The 20,368-nt window shown below is 48.5% G+C and overlaps 2 protein-coding genes and 1 long non-coding RNA gene across 6 annotated transcripts; 2 read left to right on the top strand and 1 right to left on the bottom strand.

The window, feature by feature from the left end:
- Positions 1 to 3,731: 3,731 nt before the first annotated feature.
- Positions 3,732 to 10,448, top strand: Renbp (renin binding protein). Of its 2 annotated transcripts, XM_051178322.1 has the most exons (10): positions 3,732 to 3,853; positions 4,013 to 4,088; positions 4,171 to 4,246; positions 4,399 to 4,571; positions 5,002 to 5,226; positions 6,141 to 6,222; positions 6,560 to 6,735; positions 7,440 to 7,571; positions 10,124 to 10,211; positions 10,299 to 10,439. In XM_051178322.1, exons 1-10 carry the CDS (start codon positions 3,747 to 3,749, stop codon positions 10,385 to 10,387), a joined length of 1,224 nt encoding a protein of 407 aa, XP_051034279.1. In that variant the 5' UTR covers positions 3,732 to 3,746; the 3' UTR covers positions 10,388 to 10,439. The 2 variants fall into 2 exon arrangements, with proteins under 2 accessions (XP_051034279.1, XP_051034280.1); XM_051178323.1 differs by lacking the exon at positions 5,002 to 5,226 and having other exon boundaries at positions 10,299 to 10,448.
- Positions 6,631 to 10,355, bottom strand: LOC127217352 (uncharacterized). Its single transcript, XR_007834091.1, has 2 exons — positions 10,189 to 10,355; positions 6,631 to 6,765 (listed from the first exon to the last, which is right to left on the bottom strand). It is a non-coding gene; the product is annotated as an uncharacterized LOC127217352 (long non-coding RNA).
- A 274-nt stretch (positions 10,449 to 10,722) lies between the features above and the next one.
- Naa10 (N-alpha-acetyltransferase 10, NatA catalytic subunit) lies at positions 10,723 to 15,990 on the top strand. 3 transcript variants are annotated; one of them, XM_051178324.1, is made up of 8 exons: positions 10,723 to 10,807; positions 11,220 to 11,318; positions 11,698 to 11,756; positions 12,633 to 12,678; positions 12,773 to 12,888; positions 13,075 to 13,119; positions 14,932 to 15,016; positions 15,690 to 15,990. In XM_051178324.1, exons 1-8 carry the CDS (start codon positions 10,787 to 10,789, stop codon positions 15,924 to 15,926), a joined length of 708 nt encoding a protein of 235 aa, XP_051034281.1. In that variant the 5' UTR covers positions 10,723 to 10,786; the 3' UTR covers positions 15,927 to 15,990. The 3 variants fall into 3 exon arrangements, with proteins under 3 accessions (XP_051034281.1, XP_051034282.1, XP_051034283.1); XM_051178325.1 differs by having other exon boundaries at positions 15,599 to 15,990; XM_051178326.1 differs by having other exon boundaries at positions 15,603 to 15,794.
- Positions 15,991 to 20,368: the final 4,378 nt, after the last annotated feature.

Here is a 20,368-nt window from a genome sequence, read left to right as displayed (position 1 = left end):
GACATGTCTCCTCAGCATCTTTTTTTAATTATGTGTGGGTGGGTGGATAAATAAGTACAGGTTCCTTCAGACATCAAAGACAGTCCTCTGGAGTTAAAGGCAGCTGTGAGCTGACCAACTTGAGTAATAGAAATTGAACTTGGGTCCTCTATAAGAACAATACACACTCTTAATCACTGGGCTATCTCTCCAGTGCTGCCATTCTTTCTCAGCCATTTTGGTACCAAAAGTTGCTTCCTATGGACCCAGTGCTGCTGTGCAACTAGATCTTTGTACTCGGTACATGCTGATGCCTGAGTGCAGGCCCAGTGTAGAAGGCCTCTGAGAAGCTCTTGGTGCTCACACCACTATTGAGCTCCACAGCAGCACTTCCTGGTGTGTGATATCCATTATGTTCTCCCACCCAGACCCTTCCCTGCCCCAGATGGAGCCCAGCTCAGACCAGCTGGGTTGGGAGCACATCCTCATTGGGTCCACAACTTCCAAGGTTTAAGCTTTGTTGAGGGTATCTTGTCAATAAAGAGAGCAGAGCAAGTGAAAGTTCCACTAGCCTGCCTCCAGCCTAAGAAAAGTAACAATACATTATCCTTTAGATAGCAGCCGAGGGAGCAATGTCCAGGGATAGGGGGGCATGGGTCAGCAGAGGTGAATTGTTCAATGGAGAGACCTGTGCAGACATGGACACAGCCTGGCAGAAGTGCAAAGGTTCTTCGCACACTATTCCTATAGCCATGGGGCTACCCTTCCTCCTTCTTCCCTGTGCTGTCTCATACCACTCTGGAACTTAAGGAATATGCATGGCCAGAAAGATGACTCACTGGTTAAAAGTACACTGCTCTTACAAAGGATCAGAGTTCAGTTTCCAGCATCTTCATTGAGTAGACCTCTGTGGTCATCTCACTCACATAGACACATATACATACACATAATTAAAAATAAATCCTTTAAAAAAAGATTTATATATCAGAAGTGCCTTGGTGCAGATCTTAAAACACTGAGCTTGAGCTAGGTGGTAGTGGCACATGCCTTTAATCCCAGCACTGGGGATGCAGAGGCCAGTCTGGTCTACTGAGTTCCAGGACAGCCAGGACTACACAGTGAAACCCTGTCTTGGAAAACAAACAAAAATACTGAGCTTGAAGCTTGATGTGATGCAACACACCTGTAGTCCCAGTTCTCGAAAGGTGGAAGCAAAAGGATCAGGAGTTCAACGCCATACATAAATTCATGCCATACATGAAAGCCTGTTGCTAACAAACTAGCAAACTGAGCTTGAGGGCCGAAAGAGACATCACAGCCTTGCCTCATCCTGCTCTTATGAAATCCAGGGCCAGGGAACCACCTATAGTATCACATCAAGGCTTGTTCTTGGCTGAGCTTAAGGGTGATGGTATATGTGCAAGAGAAGCAGGGGAGAATGGACATGGATAAATACAATTTAAATATGGATCCAGGGTCCCCTGGGTATGAGCTAAGCTGAGGGTAGATATGAACACAGAGCAGCTGCTTCTACCTAAACTACATGGGGATGAGGCACTACAAGCACTACAAAGGTGAAGTGTTTCAGGCTGAAAGAATCGCTCCAACCTGCAAAGCTAGCCAGCAGCCATAGATTGGAAGGTAGTAGTCATTGTGAAATCAAAAGGTCAGCATGAAGCTGGGAGGTGAGGTAGCACAAGAACATCACCATGTCCAGGGATTGGATTGTTTTTTTAACCAGCTCCCAGAGCAGCATTGATGAGATAGAAGGTCTAGTTACTTTACACTCCTGGGTTGCAGTCCATCCTTAAGAACATGTTCAACTCCTGGAATCCAGTTGTCTAGTTGTAGAGAGAGAGGATGGATGAGCAAAGGGGTCAAATCAGGCTAGGGAAATCCACAGAAACAGCTGACTTTCCCAAGTGGGAGTTTGCTGACCACAGTCTGACAGCTGGGGAGCCAGCATAGGACCAAATCTGACCTCATGAACATGGGTGTCAGTTAGGAGGCCTGGGCTAATGCATGGGAATTAAGATTCACTGGACTCAGTATAGGTTAAGTGAGGTTTATTTGGGAATAATTCACTTATACATGAAACAGATGACCACCACAAGTTCCTGCCAGATACTCTCTGAAACCAATTAGGAAGCAAGAGAATGAGCTGGGGTCTGGGACCCCAGACCTAGCCTTTCTCCATCATGTCTGCACCTGTGACCATGCCCAAACACTCATGGTCAGTGCAATAGGTGCCGGTGGAGTGGATATCTCACAACACTGGGCAGTGTATGGGGCCTCTGGCAGTGGAACCAGTATCTATCGCCAGTGCATGAATGGACTTTAGGAGCCCATTCCTGGGAGGGATACTCTGTCAGCCTAGATACACGGAGGGCCTAGGTCCTGCTCCAAATGATATGACAGACTTTGATGATCTCCCCATGGAAGGTCCCACCCTCCCTGAGGAGTGGACCGGGGGGGGGGGGGGAGGGGGGATAGGAAAGAGTCGGTGGATGGCATGAGAGGATGGGAGGGAGAGGGAACTGGGATTGGTATATAAAATAAGATTGTTTCATATATCAAGGAACTGAAGTGATGACTCAGCAGTTCAGTGCACTGTCTTGTCTTCCAGAGGCCCAGGTCTGATTCCCAGAACCCACATGGAGATTCACAACCATTTGTAACTCCAGCCCCAAAGGATCCCAGTGCACTCTTCTGGTCTGTGAGGATACTGCATGCATGTGGTACACAGATAAAGGGAAAAAAAACAGATAAAGGAAAAAAACAAAACAAAACCAAAAAACAAACAAACCAAAAAAAAAAAAAACACTCACACAAAATAAAATGGAAATAAAAAAAGATTCAGAACATGTTCAAGTTCCCCAAAGTACCTGAGGCATTTTGTAGGAACTCCCCCTCCACAAAATTCTACTGATCACTGAGGGTGTCCAGTGAGTGATAACAATGGGGAACAGACGAACCAGCCTGTCACAGACACAACAAATACTGGGTATCTAGAAAGCAGGCCGAGAGATGTGGAGGATGCCTCTGCATGGCTACCACCTGTTTTCCCAGAAGCATCCTTTGGGGTGAAGTATTCAGGAACTAGCAACCAGGGCCAATGGATGTAAATTACTAGATACTGATAGTTGAAGCAGCTAACGGACCAAATTGGGAAAGAGATTCGCCCACTATATGGGGTCATAGGGTCTCAGGATTCAGGCATTTCCAGGGGCACCCCAACCCCACACATCTGTTGGGGTCACCAGCTCAGTTGCCAGGCCCAATTCAGTATCCTCCCCGTGGGACAAGACTGTCCTCACAGAGTTCCCACCAGGGGGATCTAGTGCAAGGGTGCTCAGCCTGAGCCTGGATGGAGAAGGGGCGGGGTTTGAAACCCTGCTCTCTGTCCCGCCCCTACCTCGGGGCCCTTCAGAACACTGAGGAAGATCAGATGGGCGGGGCACTTCTCTGTCAGCTGAGTGACGGTCACGAGATTCCGACCAACTCCGGTTTCCTGGAAGAAAGCACTTAACGGACCCAGTGTTACAGGTCAGTGGTAGCATTGGCAGGAGAGATGTTGTTCTGGAGGGTCCCAGCAGAGTCAGAAGCGCATCGCGCATCGCAGAGGCGAGAAGGGTCCTTAGCTCAAGGCCCTGCGGGGAGGGGTGTGTGAGGTGCCCACGAGCAGCTCTGGGCCCACTTGAACTGGACCAGGATCTCCCTGTGAAGAGTTGTGTCTCCCTGCCCTGACCTGAATCGCTTCACAGGACATGGAGAAGGAACGACAGGCACTTCAGACCTGGAAGGACCGTGTGGCAAAGGAGCTTGACAGCGTGGTCGCTTTCTGGCTGCAGCACTCCCACGACCGGGAACACGGGTCAGATACCCCTCAATGGTCCAACCAGGGCTTTTGCCCCTTCCAAACCCCTACTTCACTCCGAGGCCTTGCAGATCTACCGGCTTCAGGAGAGTAGTGAAGCAATGGAGAAGGGTGCTTGTCTCCTTCCCTCTTCTTCTAATAATACGTATCTCACAGGGGCTTCTTCACATGCCTTGGCCGCAATGGGCAGGTCTATGATGACCTTAAGTATGTCTGGCTGCAGGGGAGGCAGGTCAGTTTCCATACTTAAGGGTGTCATTGGGTATACACAGGGACACTTAGGATTCCCAGTAACCCAGCTATTCTCCCCACAGGTATGGATGTATTGTCGCTTGTACCGCAATTTTGAGCGCTTCCGACGTGCTGAGATTCTGGATGCTGCAAAAGCAGGTACCCTCTCCTACACCCAGCTCCTCAGCAGCTTCAGTGGCTCACTTATTCAGTGGATGTAAAGGAGCCTAGAAAAGGAAATGGACTGGATATGTTCCAAGAGGCAGTATATTCCGAACCCTCACCTAGCATGCATGCTTCCCAACCACCAGGTGGGGAGTTCCTGCTGCGTTTTGCACGGGTGGCACCTCCTGCCAAAAAGTGTGCCTTTGTGTTGACTCGGGATGGCCGTCCGATGAAGGTGCAGCGGACCATTTTCAGCGAGTGTTTCTACACCATAGCCATGAACGAGCTTTGGAGAGTAACAAAGGAAACATGTTACCAGGTGTGTTGAGGGATGGCCACAGGCTATTGGATATGAGTGCACTCTGAAAACAGGCCTGGGAGCCTGCCACAACTCCCATTCACTCCTATCCTACCATTTTGTGACCACCTTCTCTCCTTAGCTCTCTCCTAATTCCTATACCACCATAGAAACTCTGGGCAAGCAGGAATCTATCAATCAGTGCCCTGCTTCCAAGTAGAAGAGATCCTGTCCTTCCTTCCTGGGCCTTTCTGCCTGAAAGTGACCTGAATCCCCGAGCCCCCCAAGTAGTGTTGGCTGGATCTGCTTGGCCTCTGGTGCCTGGCTGTAGGGCTGGCCCTGGAGAGCTACAGAAAGAGTTGGTATTATTGGTGAACAGGCTGAGTCCTAGGTCCTTCCTGGGGAAGACAGATGGGACAAAGCATGCAGCCTCTGCCTGGTGTCCCCCCAGAATGAAGCTGTGGAGATGATGGACCAGATCATTCATTGGGTGCGGGAGGACCCAGCTGGTCTAGGCCGGCCTCAGCTCTCGGGGACCCTGGCCACAGAGCCCATGGCAGTGCCCATGATGCTGCTCAGCCTCGTGGAGCAGCTTGGGGAGGAAGATGAGGAGCTGTCTAGCAAGTACACAGAGCTAGGGGAGTGGTGTGCCCACAGGATTCTGCAGCACGTCCAGGTAGGTCCAGAGAAAGGGACAGGCTGGAACCTATTCTCCCACTCAGCAAGGGCCCCTCTACCTGAAATATGTTCTTCCTTCGGCTCTCATGACAGGTGGGTGGGTCTAAGGAAGCACATTCATTTGAAATACAGCTTAGGTTGCTGGGCAGTGGTGGCGCACGCCTTTAATCCCAGCACTTGGGAGGCAGAGGCAGGTGGATCTCTGTGAGTCTCTATGTATTCAAGGCCAGCCTGGTCTACAGAGCAAGTTCCAGGACAGGCTCCAAAGCTACAGAGAAACCTTGTCATGGAAAAAGAAATACATCCAAGAGCCCTCAGGAAGGTGGATCTTGACATGCTGGGGCAGAGATAGATAGGCCCTAAGGCAGAAAGAGGCCAGAGCCCCAGACAAATCCTGAGACCTTGATCTATGTTCCTTCCCAGCCTCTGTGGGCATCCAACTTTAACCTGCCTCCTCATTCACTGAGAGCTCCAGACCTAAAGCAAGGATCATAACCTAGAGCCCCATGGGAGACAATCAAAATGTTCTTCAGTAATTCCAGAACTCCGGGGGTAGAGGTGGGAGAATGTAGAGTTCAAGGTCATCTTTGCACATTTTGCACATCAGTTTGAGAGCAGCCTGGGCTACCCAAGACTGTTTCAAAACACAAAACCAGAAATGCCCTTTTTGGGCTTACTGAGTAGGTGGATGGCTGATACCCAGGGTGGGGGAAGGCTCTGTGTAACCATTCTGAATGTCCCAGACCCCACTATGTATACCAGGCTGGTGTTGAACTCACAGAAATCCACCTGCCTCTGCCTCAGGGATTAAAAGCATAAGCCACAATGCCCCAGAGGGCTTTTGAAGTTAAGATCTTTCTAGTTGGATGATAGGTAACTGGAAACATCTGTCTTTTGTCCCTTTCCTGGCAGAGGGATGGACAAGTTGTACTAGAGAATGTATCAGAGGATGGCAAAGAACTCTCTGGTTGCCTTGGAAGACATCAGAACCCAGGTGAAGACATGTGCTAGGCCCATCAGGAAAAACAACTCAGCTTTTAGTTTGGAGCCTCGTATGGGAGTGGGCTGCCCTCCTCCCTCCACCAAGGACCAGGCAGAGGAAGGGGATCATCTGCCTGGGATTGGGCATTGACTGCAGGAGCTTATGTGTCTGTTTTGGGGACCATTTTTTTTTCAGGGAATGGAGTCCAGGCAGAAAGGCTGGGTATCCTGTGACAGAGTTGAAGCATCTTTCCTCCTTGAGAAGGAAGGGAGGTCCCAGGAACTCAAGCCCTCAGATGCTTGGGAGGGGAATTCTGATTCCGGCCTTACTAACTTTTGACCCTCACTAGGTCACACACTAGAAGCTGGCTGGTTCCTGCTCCAGTATGCTGTCAGGAAAGATGACCCAAAACTTCGAACATACATCATTGACAAGTTTCTCTTGTTGCCTTTCCACTCTGGATGGGACCCTGAACATGGAGGCCTCTTCTACTTCCAGGATGCTGATGGTCTCTGCCCTACCCAGGTGGGATGTCCAGAGCAACTTGCTGGAAGCCTGGAATGTAGTAAGGGAAACTCAGAGTCAGGTGTGGTGGCGTACACCTTTTATCCTAGCACTTGAGCACTTGGGGAACAGAGGCAGGAAGATAAATGTCTGTGGGGTCTACAGAGTGAGTTCCAAGACAACCAGGACAACATAGAGACCCTGTCATAAAACAACAACAACAAAATGAACCTAGAGTCCAGTTTTCTCCAGCCCATGTCCTGTGAAGGAAGAAGAGAGTATGTTCAAATACATGGCAAGACACACATCCCCTTTGTCTGGTACCAGTGGCTCAAAGGGTTCTTCGGTGATTCTTACTCTCTCACTTGATGGCAGATACGAGTGAAATTATTCACCTGATTAGTTGTGTCCTGGTCCTGTTGTAGCTCTGCAGAGTACTATACTAGCCATGGATAGCAGCAGTATCCAAGAGGCTTAAAGATGATGTGACAAGGTAGACAACATTCTGAGTCTGCCCTAGTACTTGTCCTTTTAAGGAGCTGCCTTGGGGTACATACAGGTCAGAACGCTAGCCCTACTCTTAAGGATTATTCAAATTCTATCACCCATGTTGCTTGATTAAGAACCAAGTCCTGAGCCAGACAGATTGAGCCAGAACAGAGGCTATGAGTAAGTGTCCTAAGGCCAACAGGGACCTGAGCTGCCTATCTCTGCTCGGTTCTCAGCTGGAGTGGGACATGAAACTGTGGTGGCCACACAGTGAAGCCATGATTGCCTTCCTCATGGGCTACAGTGACAGTGGGGACCCCGCCTTGCTAAAACTCTTCAACCAGGTGGCCGAGTACACCTTCCGCCATGTAAGTATTGTCTTCTCATTCCCTGGAAGCACAGGCTGGGTGTGAAGGATAAGACAGACAGCAGGAGAGGGAGAAACAGGGGCTGTGTAAGGGGTATCCAGTAGGCTTTCCTTCAGCCCCTCCTAGCCCATTCATCAGGTGCTGCCCTCAGCTCCTCTGAGAGTTCCGAGAGTAATTTTTGTTTGGTAAATCAAGAAGCCCTGCCTCAAAGAATTTACCTTTCTGGATGATCAGACTCTAATCAAGTAAATAAGCAAATGTAGACACCAATAACCTGTGGAAAACAAAGCAGATGACAAATGCTACAGAACTTTCTTATAGAGGATTCAGAGAAGACCTTGTGAGCAAGGATCCAAAACAATGGAGAGCAGGATGTGTCTGTTTGACAGAAGGGAAGCTGGGAGGGTTCAGCCAGGTCTGCTCCATGTAGCAGGAACATCCATGCTCTACCAGGTCCAGCAGCCTGAGCTTTGACAGGAAATCCAACAGCTAACATGTCAGGCTGATAAATCAGCAGTTGGACACCACCACCCACCACACCCCCACCTCAAGTGTGTGTGTGTGTGTGTGTGTGTGTGTGTGTGTGTGTGTGTGTAAGAGAAAAGGTATAGGTATGTCAAAGGACAATTTCAGGTGGTGCTCCTCAGACACTATATACCTTTTTGTTGAGACAGGGTCACTCAGTAGCTAAGCTGGCTAACAAGCAGACCCTTAGGATCATCTTAACTCTGTCTCTGTCTCTCCAGTAATGGAATTACAAGTATGCTATCCTTGCTATTTTTTTATAAGTTCTGGGACCAAATTCAGGTCCTCATGTTTGCAAGGCACTTTTTTCGTGGGGGTGGGGGGTGGGTTTCAAGACATAGTTTATCTGGGTACCCCTACTGGGCTGTCCTGGAACTCACTCTGGAGACCAGGTTGGCTTCCAACTCAGAGATCTGCCTGCCTCTGCCTCCTGAATGCTGGGATTAAAGGTGTGCACCACCACCAGGCTAGTTTGCAAGGCAATTAGTGACTCTTGACCCAGCAGATGAATTTCTAAGGCTGTAGTTCAGAGAGAGAAATTTGGCCTGTTACAAGTGCCTAGTTGTCATAAGAAAGTCACTAGTTGTCATAGTAAGTCACAGTAAGAGCAACCAGTTACATAGGCCAATTTCTGACACCCTCACATAAAAATTCATGCAGGCAAAACACCAATGAACATAAGATAAAAATAAATAAATCATTGGGGCTGGAGAGATGTCTCAGAGGTTAAGGAGCACTGGCTGCCCTTCCCTGGGGTTCTGAGTTCAATTCCCAGCAATGACATGTTACCTCATAACCATCTATAACGAGATATGGTGCCCCTTTCTGGGCACCAGGCAACCATACATGCAGGCAGAACACTGTATACATAATAAATAATTATTTAAAGAATTAAAAAAAATAAATACACTATTTTAAAAATTCATAACTCACATGTCACAATTTAAAGGGAGCATTTTGAGCCGGGCATTAATGGCACATGCCTTTGATCCCAGAACTCAGGAGGCAGAGGCAGTCGGATGCTTGTGAGTTCAAGGCCATCTTGGTCTACAGAGCTAGTTCCAGCTCCAAAGCAATACAGAGAAACCCTGTCTCAAAACACCATAATAATAATAATAATAATAATAATAATAATAATAATAAATAGAGCATTTTGATAGTAATCTTGTAAGACTGCCTTCTAAAAAAGGGTTCTACGTAACTATTTTGTCAGTGAGAACAAAATGGAAAGGGCATAGAATAAGGATCTGGGCTACATTTGGGGGAACTAAAAAAAAAAAGCCTCAGTGAGACAGGTATGGCATGGCATGGGGTGTACATTGAGTCTATCTAGCCAGCTCAGCTGCTGTCCCTCCCTTATCTGAAGCATCAGATCCAATGCACAGGGTCAGAAGTAAGAGATACATTCAAAACCCATGGTGAAAGCAGGCAGAAAATGAGGTTGTCCTGAAACTTACAGAAATGTGTCAGCCTCTACCTCCTGAGGGCTGGGACTAAAGCCATGCCCCATCCATCACACAGGGTTAGAGAAAAGTCTGAGACACTATTATAAAAACCTGAGTATGCAAGGGCAGGAGTTACATGTGTGTGCTTGATAATCCAAAGGTCTTTTAGACCAAAGGCCTGTGAAGTAGAGGACATGTTGAAAAGTTTGCTGGCAGGTCAATGTAGGATTCTTCAGGGTTTTTTGTTTTTTAATTTAGATGAGTTAAAAATGTGCTTGCTTTTAAGTATTCAATTCAAAGTGTTAGATACACCACAATCAAATATAGAGGGTGTGTTCTCTCAGCATTTCAGCACACTGCCTGCAGCCCCTTCCCATCACGTTACTGAGAAAGCCAACTGCCTGTCATCCTCAGCTTTCATCTTTTTCAGGACATGGTCCCTTAAAAGTCATGAAATGGAAATTGTGCCATTTGAAGTCTGATCACGGGGACCAGTGCAAAGGGGACAGCGAGGGCCCCTTCCTCGGCCAGTGACACTCGGGTGGGTCCTGGCAGACACTAGCTGTCATTGTCTCATTCTAGTTTCGTGATCCTGACTTCGGGGAATGGTTTGGCTATCTGAACCGAGAGGGAAAGGTGACCCTCACCATCAAGGGAGGTCCTTTTAAAGGTGAGCAGGGAACGGGACAAGACTGCAAAGGTTTGTGGCACCTGGCTCCCCAGGCCCACCTAACCCCCGCATCCATTCTCCTCATAGGCTGCTTCCACGTGCCGCGGTGCCTGGCTATGTGCGAGCAGATTCTGGAAGCCCTGCTCTGCCGCCTCCAGCCTGACCCCGTCGTGTAGTCGCCTGCTATCTCCACCCACAAGAGGTTCAAAATAAATCTGACCCCGTTTCAACGGCTTGTGTGCGCACCTCTGTGGGCCCCGCTGGAGGGAACAGCTACTCCCCCCAAATGCCAGCTTTGCTGGGCCTTCATAAGGGCCTTGAAAGCGCCTTCTCAGCACGGCTCTACCGCGCCCATTGCCTCTGGGCGCGCTCACTGGCTGTTCTGTTCCGAAACGGATCCCGTACCTCACACTTCCGCTGTAGGCGGGTCTGAGTGGCCCACCTCTTCCGCTACCTCTCCCTGGGAGTCTGGCGCCAGTCCAGGCCCAGGCCTCTGTACTCGGTGCCGTTCTTGTAAGTGGCCGCTGAGCGCGCGCGTTTATAACCTGTGAGGACCCGCGAGCTCCGCCGCCGTGATGAACATCCGCAATGCTAGGGTGAGGTGATGGGGAGCCAGCCTGTCCACACCCAGTGGGCGCCTTGCCGGGTGGCCGCGTAGGCATGCTACCGAGGGACCTGGTGCTGTCGCTCTCCACGTCTGCGGCCGCCGGACCTTAAGGCTGCTGAAACCTGCTCTAGATATTTCGCGATTATACTAACCCGCGTTTACCTGATGTCAGGGCTCTGTCGAGTGGGCTCCGCGACCTCCAGGCGCTGCTGTTGGGTCTTTGAGCTGGCACGTTTTGCGCGACTCATAGAAACCAGGCTCGTGCTAATTAGATAGTCATAACCGTATCGTACCTGGGAAGGGGAGGCCCAGAGATTAACAGAACAGGCGTCCCGCGTGCGTGTGTGAGGCCATTCTTAGTCACTGCAGTCCTGAACTAATCGTGTCACACTGTCATGCAGCCCGAGGACCTCATGAACATGCAGCACTGCAACCTCCTCTGCCTGCCCGAGAACTACCAGATGAAGTACTACTTCTATCACGGCCTCTCTTGGCCCCAGGTGGGAAGGTTTTGCGTTTTGTAGGGGTGTAAGGGACAACAGGAGGGAAACATGGATCTGAGTGGGCTAAAAGCAGTGGGCAGTAAGGTACAGTGCCTTGGTACAGTGAGGCCCTGGTTGGGGAAGCCTGGCAAAGGAAAAGGTGTAGCTAGGACTGTAAGCTAGACACAGGTGGGAGATGGGATTTACACCGGTGTCTGTGCTCTTCCAAGAGAGAGCACAACTGTGGAGTAGAGAAACCGGACCCCCTGCTTTCCAGGCCACCAGTGATCACAACAATTTTTGCAGCTTCTCACCATCCTACACACAGCAGGAGGCTGGCAGTGAGCTCTAGCCTGTTGTCTGCTCTGCCTGACTTCCTTTTCCTCTTTGTTACCAGCTCTCTTACATTGCTGAGGATGAGAATGGGAAGATTGTGGGGTACGTCTTGGCCAAAATGTGAGTCACCAAGGAGGAAGAAAAGAGCCTAATGCTAACACTGGGGATTGAGGAGCTGAGGGAAAAGCTTTGGAGAAGGAAATGGGAAGCCAACACCATCCATCCATATCTGGTGAATGCTGCTGTGGATTAGGTTTAGAGGGGTTCTCAGTCTTCCACCCAGATTGCACTCAAACTTGCAGCAGTCTTCATGCTGAGCCCCCTGTATATGCTGGAATTAACTATGCCCAGCTTGCTGTGGATTGTTTTCTTTTGTTTTTTTTTTTTCTAACAATTTGTTTATAGGGTGGTTCTAAATTGACAGAAAGATTGAGCAGAAGGTAGGTACTAAGTATTTCCATACACCCCTCTTCCACATTAGTTCTCTCAGTACCAGGCATGGTACACTTATTAGAAGTAAGAAACCAACACAGATTTTGTTAAGATTCATGTTTTCATTGTTGGGCTTCTGTCTGTTGCACACCCTCTGAGTTGGACAACCAAAGAGTGTCTGTCCACTTTTAGAGTATTCCATCCCTTCCATAGCCTCCAACAACAAGGTTGTTCACCTTTTAAGAAGGTTGCAGAGTTGGACTAGGAACTTATAGTGCTTTCAACCTGGATCCTTTTACTCAGTGCTTTGCATTCAGTAATACACTGATACACTTTTTGTGGCTTGGCAGCTGGCTTTGTTTTTTTTTTTTGGCCATCATAGGATGATGTTCTCTGCACATACTGGTGGGTGTAGCATGGGGGCTTTGAGGAGGAGTTCCTAGTTCTCCTCTGTCTGGATCTGGGGTGCTGTGGGGTCCACCACGATGTCTGTGCACTTGATGTGCACAGGTGTCCCAGATAGAATGGACATGTACCAGGATCCTTCCTAGCTTTTTCCTCTAGGGAAGAGGACCCAGATGACGTGCCCCATGGACATATCACGTCACTGGTGAGTAGAGCTACTGAAGATTTGGCAGAGGTGGTCTGAAGGTAATTGAAGGTAGCTTCTAAGGTCCCACTCGTATCCATCCTTCTTCTCTCAGGCTGTGAAGCGTTCCCACCGGCGCCTTGGGCTGGCTCAGAAACTGATGGACCAGGCTTCTCGAGCCATGATAGAGAACTTCAATGCCAAATATGTCTCCCTGCATGTCAGAAAGAGGTGAAAGACAAGCTAGGGGAAAGGGCAATGCTGGGGAGTTGGGAGGAAGAGATACCCAATTGATAGGGATTCTTACCTTCAGAAGAAGATGGGAAGGAGCTTTAGTGGGAAAGGAGGACTGGGATATTGCCTGCCAATCTGCCTGGCCAAGTTTGTGAAGCCCAGCAATGCCTTATTCCCCTGCAGTAACCGAGCTGCCCTGCATCTCTATTCCAACACCCTCAACTTTCAGTAAGTACATCAAGATTTTGTTTTGTTTTTGTTTTTCTGTTTTCTCAAGACAGGGTTTTTGTGTATAACCATCCTGGCTGTCCTGCAACTCACTGTGTAGACCAGGCTGGCCTTGAACTCACAGAGATCTACCTGCCTCCCAAGTGCTGGGATTAAAGGTGTGTGCCACCACCTCCTGGCAGATCAAGATTTTTAAGTGGCATGATCCATCCATTTAGCTGAGGTGAGCTGAGAAAGTAGTGGAGGAACTTCAGTTATTGCTAGGGGACCTTCTGTATACTCAGTGGCTGTTCACTCAAAAGTTAACAAGGAGAAGGCACCTGCTTTCTGTGTGTGTGGTAGAGGTGTCCTACACATCTTGCTGGGTAGAGGAAGGATGGCTTGGTACTAGTGAGGCTGGTGAAGGGCATTTTAGTAAAGAACACACAAGACTTCTTAGTGCTGGTCGAGGACTAAGGGGAATTAGGTTAGGGCATGAGCAAAGGTTGAGAAGTGACTGCCACCAGGATGCATTGGGTGAGAGCAGATGAAAGAGGATGGCAGAGAAAAAGGGCAATGAGCAAAAACAACGAGGGACCTATATGTCCTAATGATTGACGGCAGGTCTACTCAGGACACAGGTACCTCCATGAGATTACAATTGGAGAAAGAACCTGGCAGTGCCTACTGCTAATAGAAAGTAGGGCTGGAGTGAACTGATTGGAGGATCCATTGACTCACACTAGACTTTGTGTAGGTAGAGTGAAGATGAGACTATTGGAACAAGGCAGTGGCCTTCCAGCTTTTCTGAGTTCACTACCTAGATTCATGGAGGGATCTTTGACCTAGTTAAGGATGCCTTTGGTGGGGACTGTTTCACATGCAAAGTTAGAGATTCCCAGCTAGGTGTGGTGGTATATGCCTCTTAATCTCTACACTCAGAACGTGGAGGACTGTGGGTTAAGGGCCTAGCATAGGGAGTTCCAAATCAGTCTCAGCTACACAGCAGACCCTGTGTCAAAAGGATGCTAAGGAGACAGCTTTATTTTGAGGACCCGAGTTTGATCCCTGGCACCCATGTAGAAAAGCTACATACAGTGCCCTGTACCTGTTATTCCTAGTGCTGAGGAGGTTAGGACAAGATAATCCCTGGGTACACTAGCCAGTCAGCCTAGTTGAATGGGAAAGGTCCATATTCAGTGAGTGACCCTATTTTGAAAAAAATGAAAAAAAATGGGAAGCAATTGAAAAAGCTACCCAATATACACCTCTGGCCTCCACATGCACATATGAGGATGTGTACACACATGCCAGATCTCATATATTTAATGTCTTAGGCTGACAAAGACCTTTCTAGGCTATCAAATGACTTCCCTTCCAGTATCAGGCTACTCAAGTGTGCACACACATTCCCCCTCAGCAGTAGCCAGGTTGTCTGAAATGACCACTGACATGCCAATACAATGAGTCTCTTTCTTAGCAGAGGACCCAGCTGTATGTTCAATAAGTAACAGGGAATAAGTCAGAAAGAGGAAGGAAGGGGCAGAATTAAGGGCTTCATGCAAAAGACACAAGTTCTTGCTAGTCAGGAAAGGGGCAGAGTGTTGGCAAGTTCAGGGATGGGAAGTATCCTGGATGCTACATGCTGCTTGGCTTTGCTGGAGAGAGCAGAGAAAGTCATCATGGCTTTTGTGAAGAGTACATTCAATGAAAAACAAAAACGGAATCCATTTAAGCTGGCCTCCCCTCCCTGGTGGGGAGATGACACCCACTCTAGTAGCCTAAGTACCAAGAGAATTTGCCCCCAGGTGTGTGTCTCCATCCTATCCCCAGGATCAGTGAGGTGGAGCCCAAATACTATGCAGATGGCGAAGATGCATATGCCATGAAGCGGGACCTTACACAGATGGCCGATGAGGTAAGAGTTCAGTCAGGCCAGGGCAGCAATTCCAGCAGTAGAGGGGATTCTGTACTTGGGAAAAGTGGCTAAAGAGCTGTGACTCCAGGGGCAGTGGTGGCCGAAGGCAAGACAAAGGTTGAGTGCCAGCCCTTGTAGCTATAGAGGTAGGAGTCAGAGTCTCTCTTTCCCTTACTTCCTAAACCTACAAGTAGGGACATGGCCTTGGTTGACAATAGAGGATGCCATGGGATGTTCTCCGGGGAAGAAGCCTGCAGGTGGAATAGGAGAATGATTTATCTTTTTCTATCGAGGTATTAGGACTAGTAAGATCAGGGACAGTCATGGTTAGCCTGTTCACATCTAGGATCAAACTGGACTGGAGAGAAAGGGTCCAGACCAAACCTCCCAGGTGTAGGGCAGTTTATGGGGCACTGCTGTGTCTTGGGAGCTCTTGAGAAGCCCATTTGAGGGTATCAGGACCCTTGCCATTTTACAGATTAGGAAACAGGCTTGGGGGCAGAGTTACAATTGAACTGCATCTCTACCCACTCCTATTTCCTGCCGTGGCCGTACTACTTCTCACTGTGTCCCTTCCCCCAGCCAGCCCCAGGGTCTGGCTCCTCTTGTCTCCTGTCTGGAGACTTAGGCCCTGTCTCTTTCCACCCGCTTCCCTCTGGGCTCCCGGCGGCAGCTGAGGCGGCACCTGGAGCTGAAAGAAAAGGGCAGGCACATGGTGCTGACAGCCACGGAGAACAAGGCGGAGGACAAAGGCAGCATGCTTCTGAACTTGGGAGAGGCCTGTCGTGAGGAGAAGGGCCTGGCTGCTGAGGACAGTGGTGGGGACAGTAAAGACCTCAGCGAGGTCAGTGAGACCACAGAGAGCACAGATGTCAAAGACAGCTCAGAGGCTTCTGACTCTGCCTCCTAGAGCCTGCCCCATCTTGTTCAAGCTCCCCCTCCCCATGTACTTTTACAATAAATGTTGACCTGTGGCCTTGGGGGATTTGTCAATGTGCATACTAGGGGTGTGCTTCTTTCCAGCCCCTTTATGGCTGGGATATCCATTATGCCAAGTTTGTGAGACCCCAGTAAAGACCAATGAGCTGAATCACTGATGCAAACACACAAGGTTTTATGTTAAGTTACAAGCCTTGGCAGCGACCCTGTCCTGCAAACTGGCACAGCAGCAGCAGGAAAAAGGTGCCTGGCCTCAATTGCAAGGGCTTCTTAAAGGAAAAAAGTGCAAGCAGGGTGCTACGTGCCTTGGCTGTTCATGAATGGGGAATAGTAGGTGACCTTTGGATTCAATGATGAGGGGGCTAGGGGAATTTCAAAATTGTTACTAATGTTATTTACCAAAATTATTTGTTGCCTGACCACCCAGATGGGGTCATTTTGATCAGAGTGGGTACACTTTGTGTGCTCTTTGAAACTGTTTATAGTTCTTTGGCTGGAGCTGAATCAGCCTTGTGCCATGCAGGGAATTTCTCACGGTGGCTTTTTCTCCAGTGTACCTTGCTCTTACAATATCATCTTCACAACCCAGAGCCTACTGAGCTCACAAGTCAAATGGATTTAGAGAACCTGGGCACCTTCAGCAACTGGGTTAGGGTCGGCAGATAAACTTGCTTGGGTGTCCTATTCTGTCACCTTCCTGGCTGAACTAAATGATTTTTGGGGGCTTTCTAGTCAGCCTTGGGTTCCAGAGGCAGCTTTCCCACCCTGATGCTCTTTGCTGTACTGCTTTGACCTCTCGGGTCCCACTCTTAGCCCTTTCCCCTAGTCACACTTGTTCTCACCTGCAGCAGCTCCAGTTCACATCTGGACACACCGCAAATGCTTAAATCTAGCTGCTTGTTGCATTTATGTAGAGATGTCATACCTGGATCCTGGTCTACTTACTACTAGATTGTTCAGGCTTTTCCTTCTTCGTTATCCCTAATTCTTTGCTTCACGCCATCCCAGCAGTCATTAGGTCCAGTGGGTCCAATCATATTAATACATTCCTGGATCTTCGTGCCAGCACACCCAGTTTACACAGGGCTGGAGATCTAACTCAGAGCCTCTCAGAAGTTAGACAAGCACTCCAGCAACGGAACCACACTCCCATCCCCAACTGTTGGCCTCAAAGTCCTGATCCTCTAAGAGGTTCTTTGCATCCTGACATTCACCATTACCGGGTTCATCTCCTTTATTTTGTTTATTCATGTTTTTGAGACAAGATCTCTTAAGCCCAAACTTGACTGGAACTCATAGCCCAGCTGAGCCCAAACTTGTAATCCTCCTGCGGTAGGCTACAAAGTATGGGGATTACAAGTGTGAGCCACTCCAGCCAGCTCCCCTATTAATACTGTATTTGTTGCTATGCTGAGACAGTTCTGCACATTGTTAGCTAGTCCTTGGCTATCATTATGATAGCCTCAATGTCCTCTAACGTTTCTGTGACTTCTGGTAAGTGCATAAAGTCTAATAGAGCAATTTATTAGTTTTATGTTGAATACACACCCTCAGGTCTCCCACCCCACGCTTTGGTTTATCACGACAGGGTTTCTCTCTATAACAGCCCTGACTGTCCCTAACTCTCTCTCTAGACCAGGCTGATCTCCAACTCACAGAGATCCGCCTGCCTGCCTGCCTCTGCCTCGTGAGTGCTGGGATTAAAGGCTGTGTGCCCCCACTGCCCGGTGTTTTTCCTCTATTTTCCTTCACAAAGCCTCAAGTATTTCAGGTTGGCCGCAAACAGATTTGCTATGTAGCTAAATCTGGCCTTAAATCCTAATCCTGAACTGGGTGGCACACACCTTTATTCCTAGCAGTGCGGGGCAGAGACAGACGGATCTCTGAGTTCCAGAACAGGCTCCAAAACTACAGAGAAACCCTGTCTTTAAAAAAAAAATCCTAGCCTCTTGTTTTAGTCTTACAACTACTGAGGTTTCACGTGTGATCCACCACTCCAGGCTTGTCCCTTCTTTTTTAAGCTAAAAGCAAAATATGAGTCCACCTCACTCCCAAACGCTTTGTCACAGCCTCAGCCTTGCTTTAACACTCCTAAACGTGCTTTCTGGATTGTAGACCAACACTGGGGATGGCTAGGTCCTGGGTGGGCTTTGCTTGGGCCGCTCACCTAACTATACAGCACCTGACATCTGAGTTGTCACTATACTAACAATTTCCCTGCTCCCGCAAGTGACAAAGCGTTCCGTCGCTAGGCTGAATAATCTGCCCAGGAGCTTAGTTCTTTATTTGATTGTAGGAGTGGTCCATCAGAAACCGAGAAAGCGGATAGAGAGAAAAACCTGGAAGAAAGTTGCGCCTGCAAATGGCTGTTTCCCTTAACCCTTGTCTAGTTCAAGCAAAACTGCGTTCTGATTGGCTACAGTTACGTACTTACTTTTGGATTAATCGAATCAGCGGTTCGTCCCGCCTAGCGTGCTAGCGTCACTCACAGTACACAAACCGGTGACGTTCTTAGTTCCCAGGCTCTGATTGGTTCTACAACGCCTCGCAGCGGAACGGATGGACATGCGCACCGCTCGGTTGCGCCCCCTAAGGGGGTGGGCAGAGCTCACGGATCTTCCTGAGGCGCTTACGGAAGCCCATCCTCTGCCCTGGTTGCTTGGGTGTCATTGGTGGCCGGTTGAAGCTATGCAGTTTGCTCCGCCCCTAGTCTGTTATGTTTCCTGGGCGGAGGTGGGAGCTGTGGAGAGAGAAACCGCAGGCCTTACTAGGCCTTGGGGGCCCAGCACTTCCTCTGCTTCAGTGGCATCCGTCTCTTGGAAGCACCGCCTTAAGTGCCTTGTGAGCTGAGACTGGAAGGCATACGATAAAGTGGCTAGGGTTGACTCCAGGATGTGCCCTCACTGCCTAATGATTTTTTTCTCTCAGGAGCCCCATGTCTCTCATTTCCCTCTGTCCATAGTAGTCAGCTAGTCTGATCACATCCTCAGGTCATTCCTCAGCACCAAGTGTACGTTACTCCACGTATTTAAAAAGGGTCTTGCCGAGCTGGAGAGATGGCTCAGTAGTTAAAAGCACTGACTGTTCTTCCAAGTGACCCACGTTCGATTCTCATCACCCATATGGCCGCTCACAAACTGTCCATAACTCCAGTTCCAGGGGGATCCTGACACCTTCACTCACACAGACTTATATGCGGAGAAAACATCAATGCACTTAAAATAAAATTTACAAAAAAAAAAAGTCAGCACTCTGGAGACAGAGGCAGGCAGATTTGAATGTTTTTTTTGTTTGTTTGTTTGTGTTGGGTTTCTTTGTATTTTTGTTTTGCTTTTGTATTTTGAGACAGGGCCCTCCTCTCTCTCTCTCATAAACTCAATTATATTGTCCATCATGGTCTCATGTTGAATATAAACAGTTGTATGCCTGACTGGCCTGCACAATGAGACCCTATCACGAATAAATAATATTGTAGCTCCAGCTCCTTTAAAAATCTAGCTCTCTTTGTAAATATTATTTTTATTTTTGTATCTATGTGTATATATGCAGGTTCCATGGAATACAGAAACGGTTGTTAGATCCCCTAGAAGTGAAGTATTATGTATTTGTGAGCTGTCTTTGGAGTCTAAGAATTCTGTCCTCTGGAAGAGCTCTTAACCACTGTGGAACCATCTCCATTGCCTATCTTGTTGGGTTTTGTTTCTGTTTGTTTGTTTTGACAGGATCTCCATATATAGTCCCAATCTCTGGCTCTAGATGAGCATCAATCACCTCACCCAGCTTATCTGATTTGAGACAGGGTCTCCCTCTGTAGCTTAGGCTGGCCTGGAAGTCACCCTGCAACCCTGGCTTGCCTCTCAGTCACTACTCATCCACTCTCACCCTTCCCTGAGGTTTTTGGATTCTAGCCAGGTGAGGTGGTGGTGCATGCCTTTAGTCTCAGCACTGGGAGGCAGGAGCAAGCAAAACTCTAGAAATCAAGGACAGCCTGGTCTACATAGCAAATTCCAGTCTGACCTGACCGGGGCTACTAAATGACCCTCTCAAAAAGCCAAAAAGAAATGCACTAAGGAGAAGGTTCAGTGGTTAAGAGCACTTGTTTCTCTTGCAGAAGATCTGAGTTCAATTCCCAGCACCCACTTACTCCTCTTTAATTCTAGTATCTAGGATCTGAGACCTGCTCTCCATGGGCATCAAACACAAACACACACACACACACACACACTCACATAAATTGCACATACATGCATACATACAAGCAGAACACACGAAATTAAATGAATATAAATCTAATTAGATTTTTAAAGCCAAAAAGGAACATGCCAGGTGTGCTGGCACATGCCTTTAATCCCAGCATTCAGGAGGCGGAGGCAGGTTAATTCCTATGAGTTTGAGGACAGTCTATTCTACATA

The sequence above is a fragment of the Phodopus roborovskii genome, unplaced genomic scaffold (genome assembly GCF_943737965.1).
Source record: "Phodopus roborovskii unplaced genomic scaffold, PHOROB, whole genome shotgun sequence".
Lineage (NCBI taxonomy): Eukaryota > Metazoa > Chordata > Mammalia > Rodentia > Cricetidae > Phodopus > Phodopus roborovskii.
The sequence above is the reverse complement of the archived record's forward strand: the minus strand, read 5'-3'. Positions and strand labels throughout refer to the sequence as shown.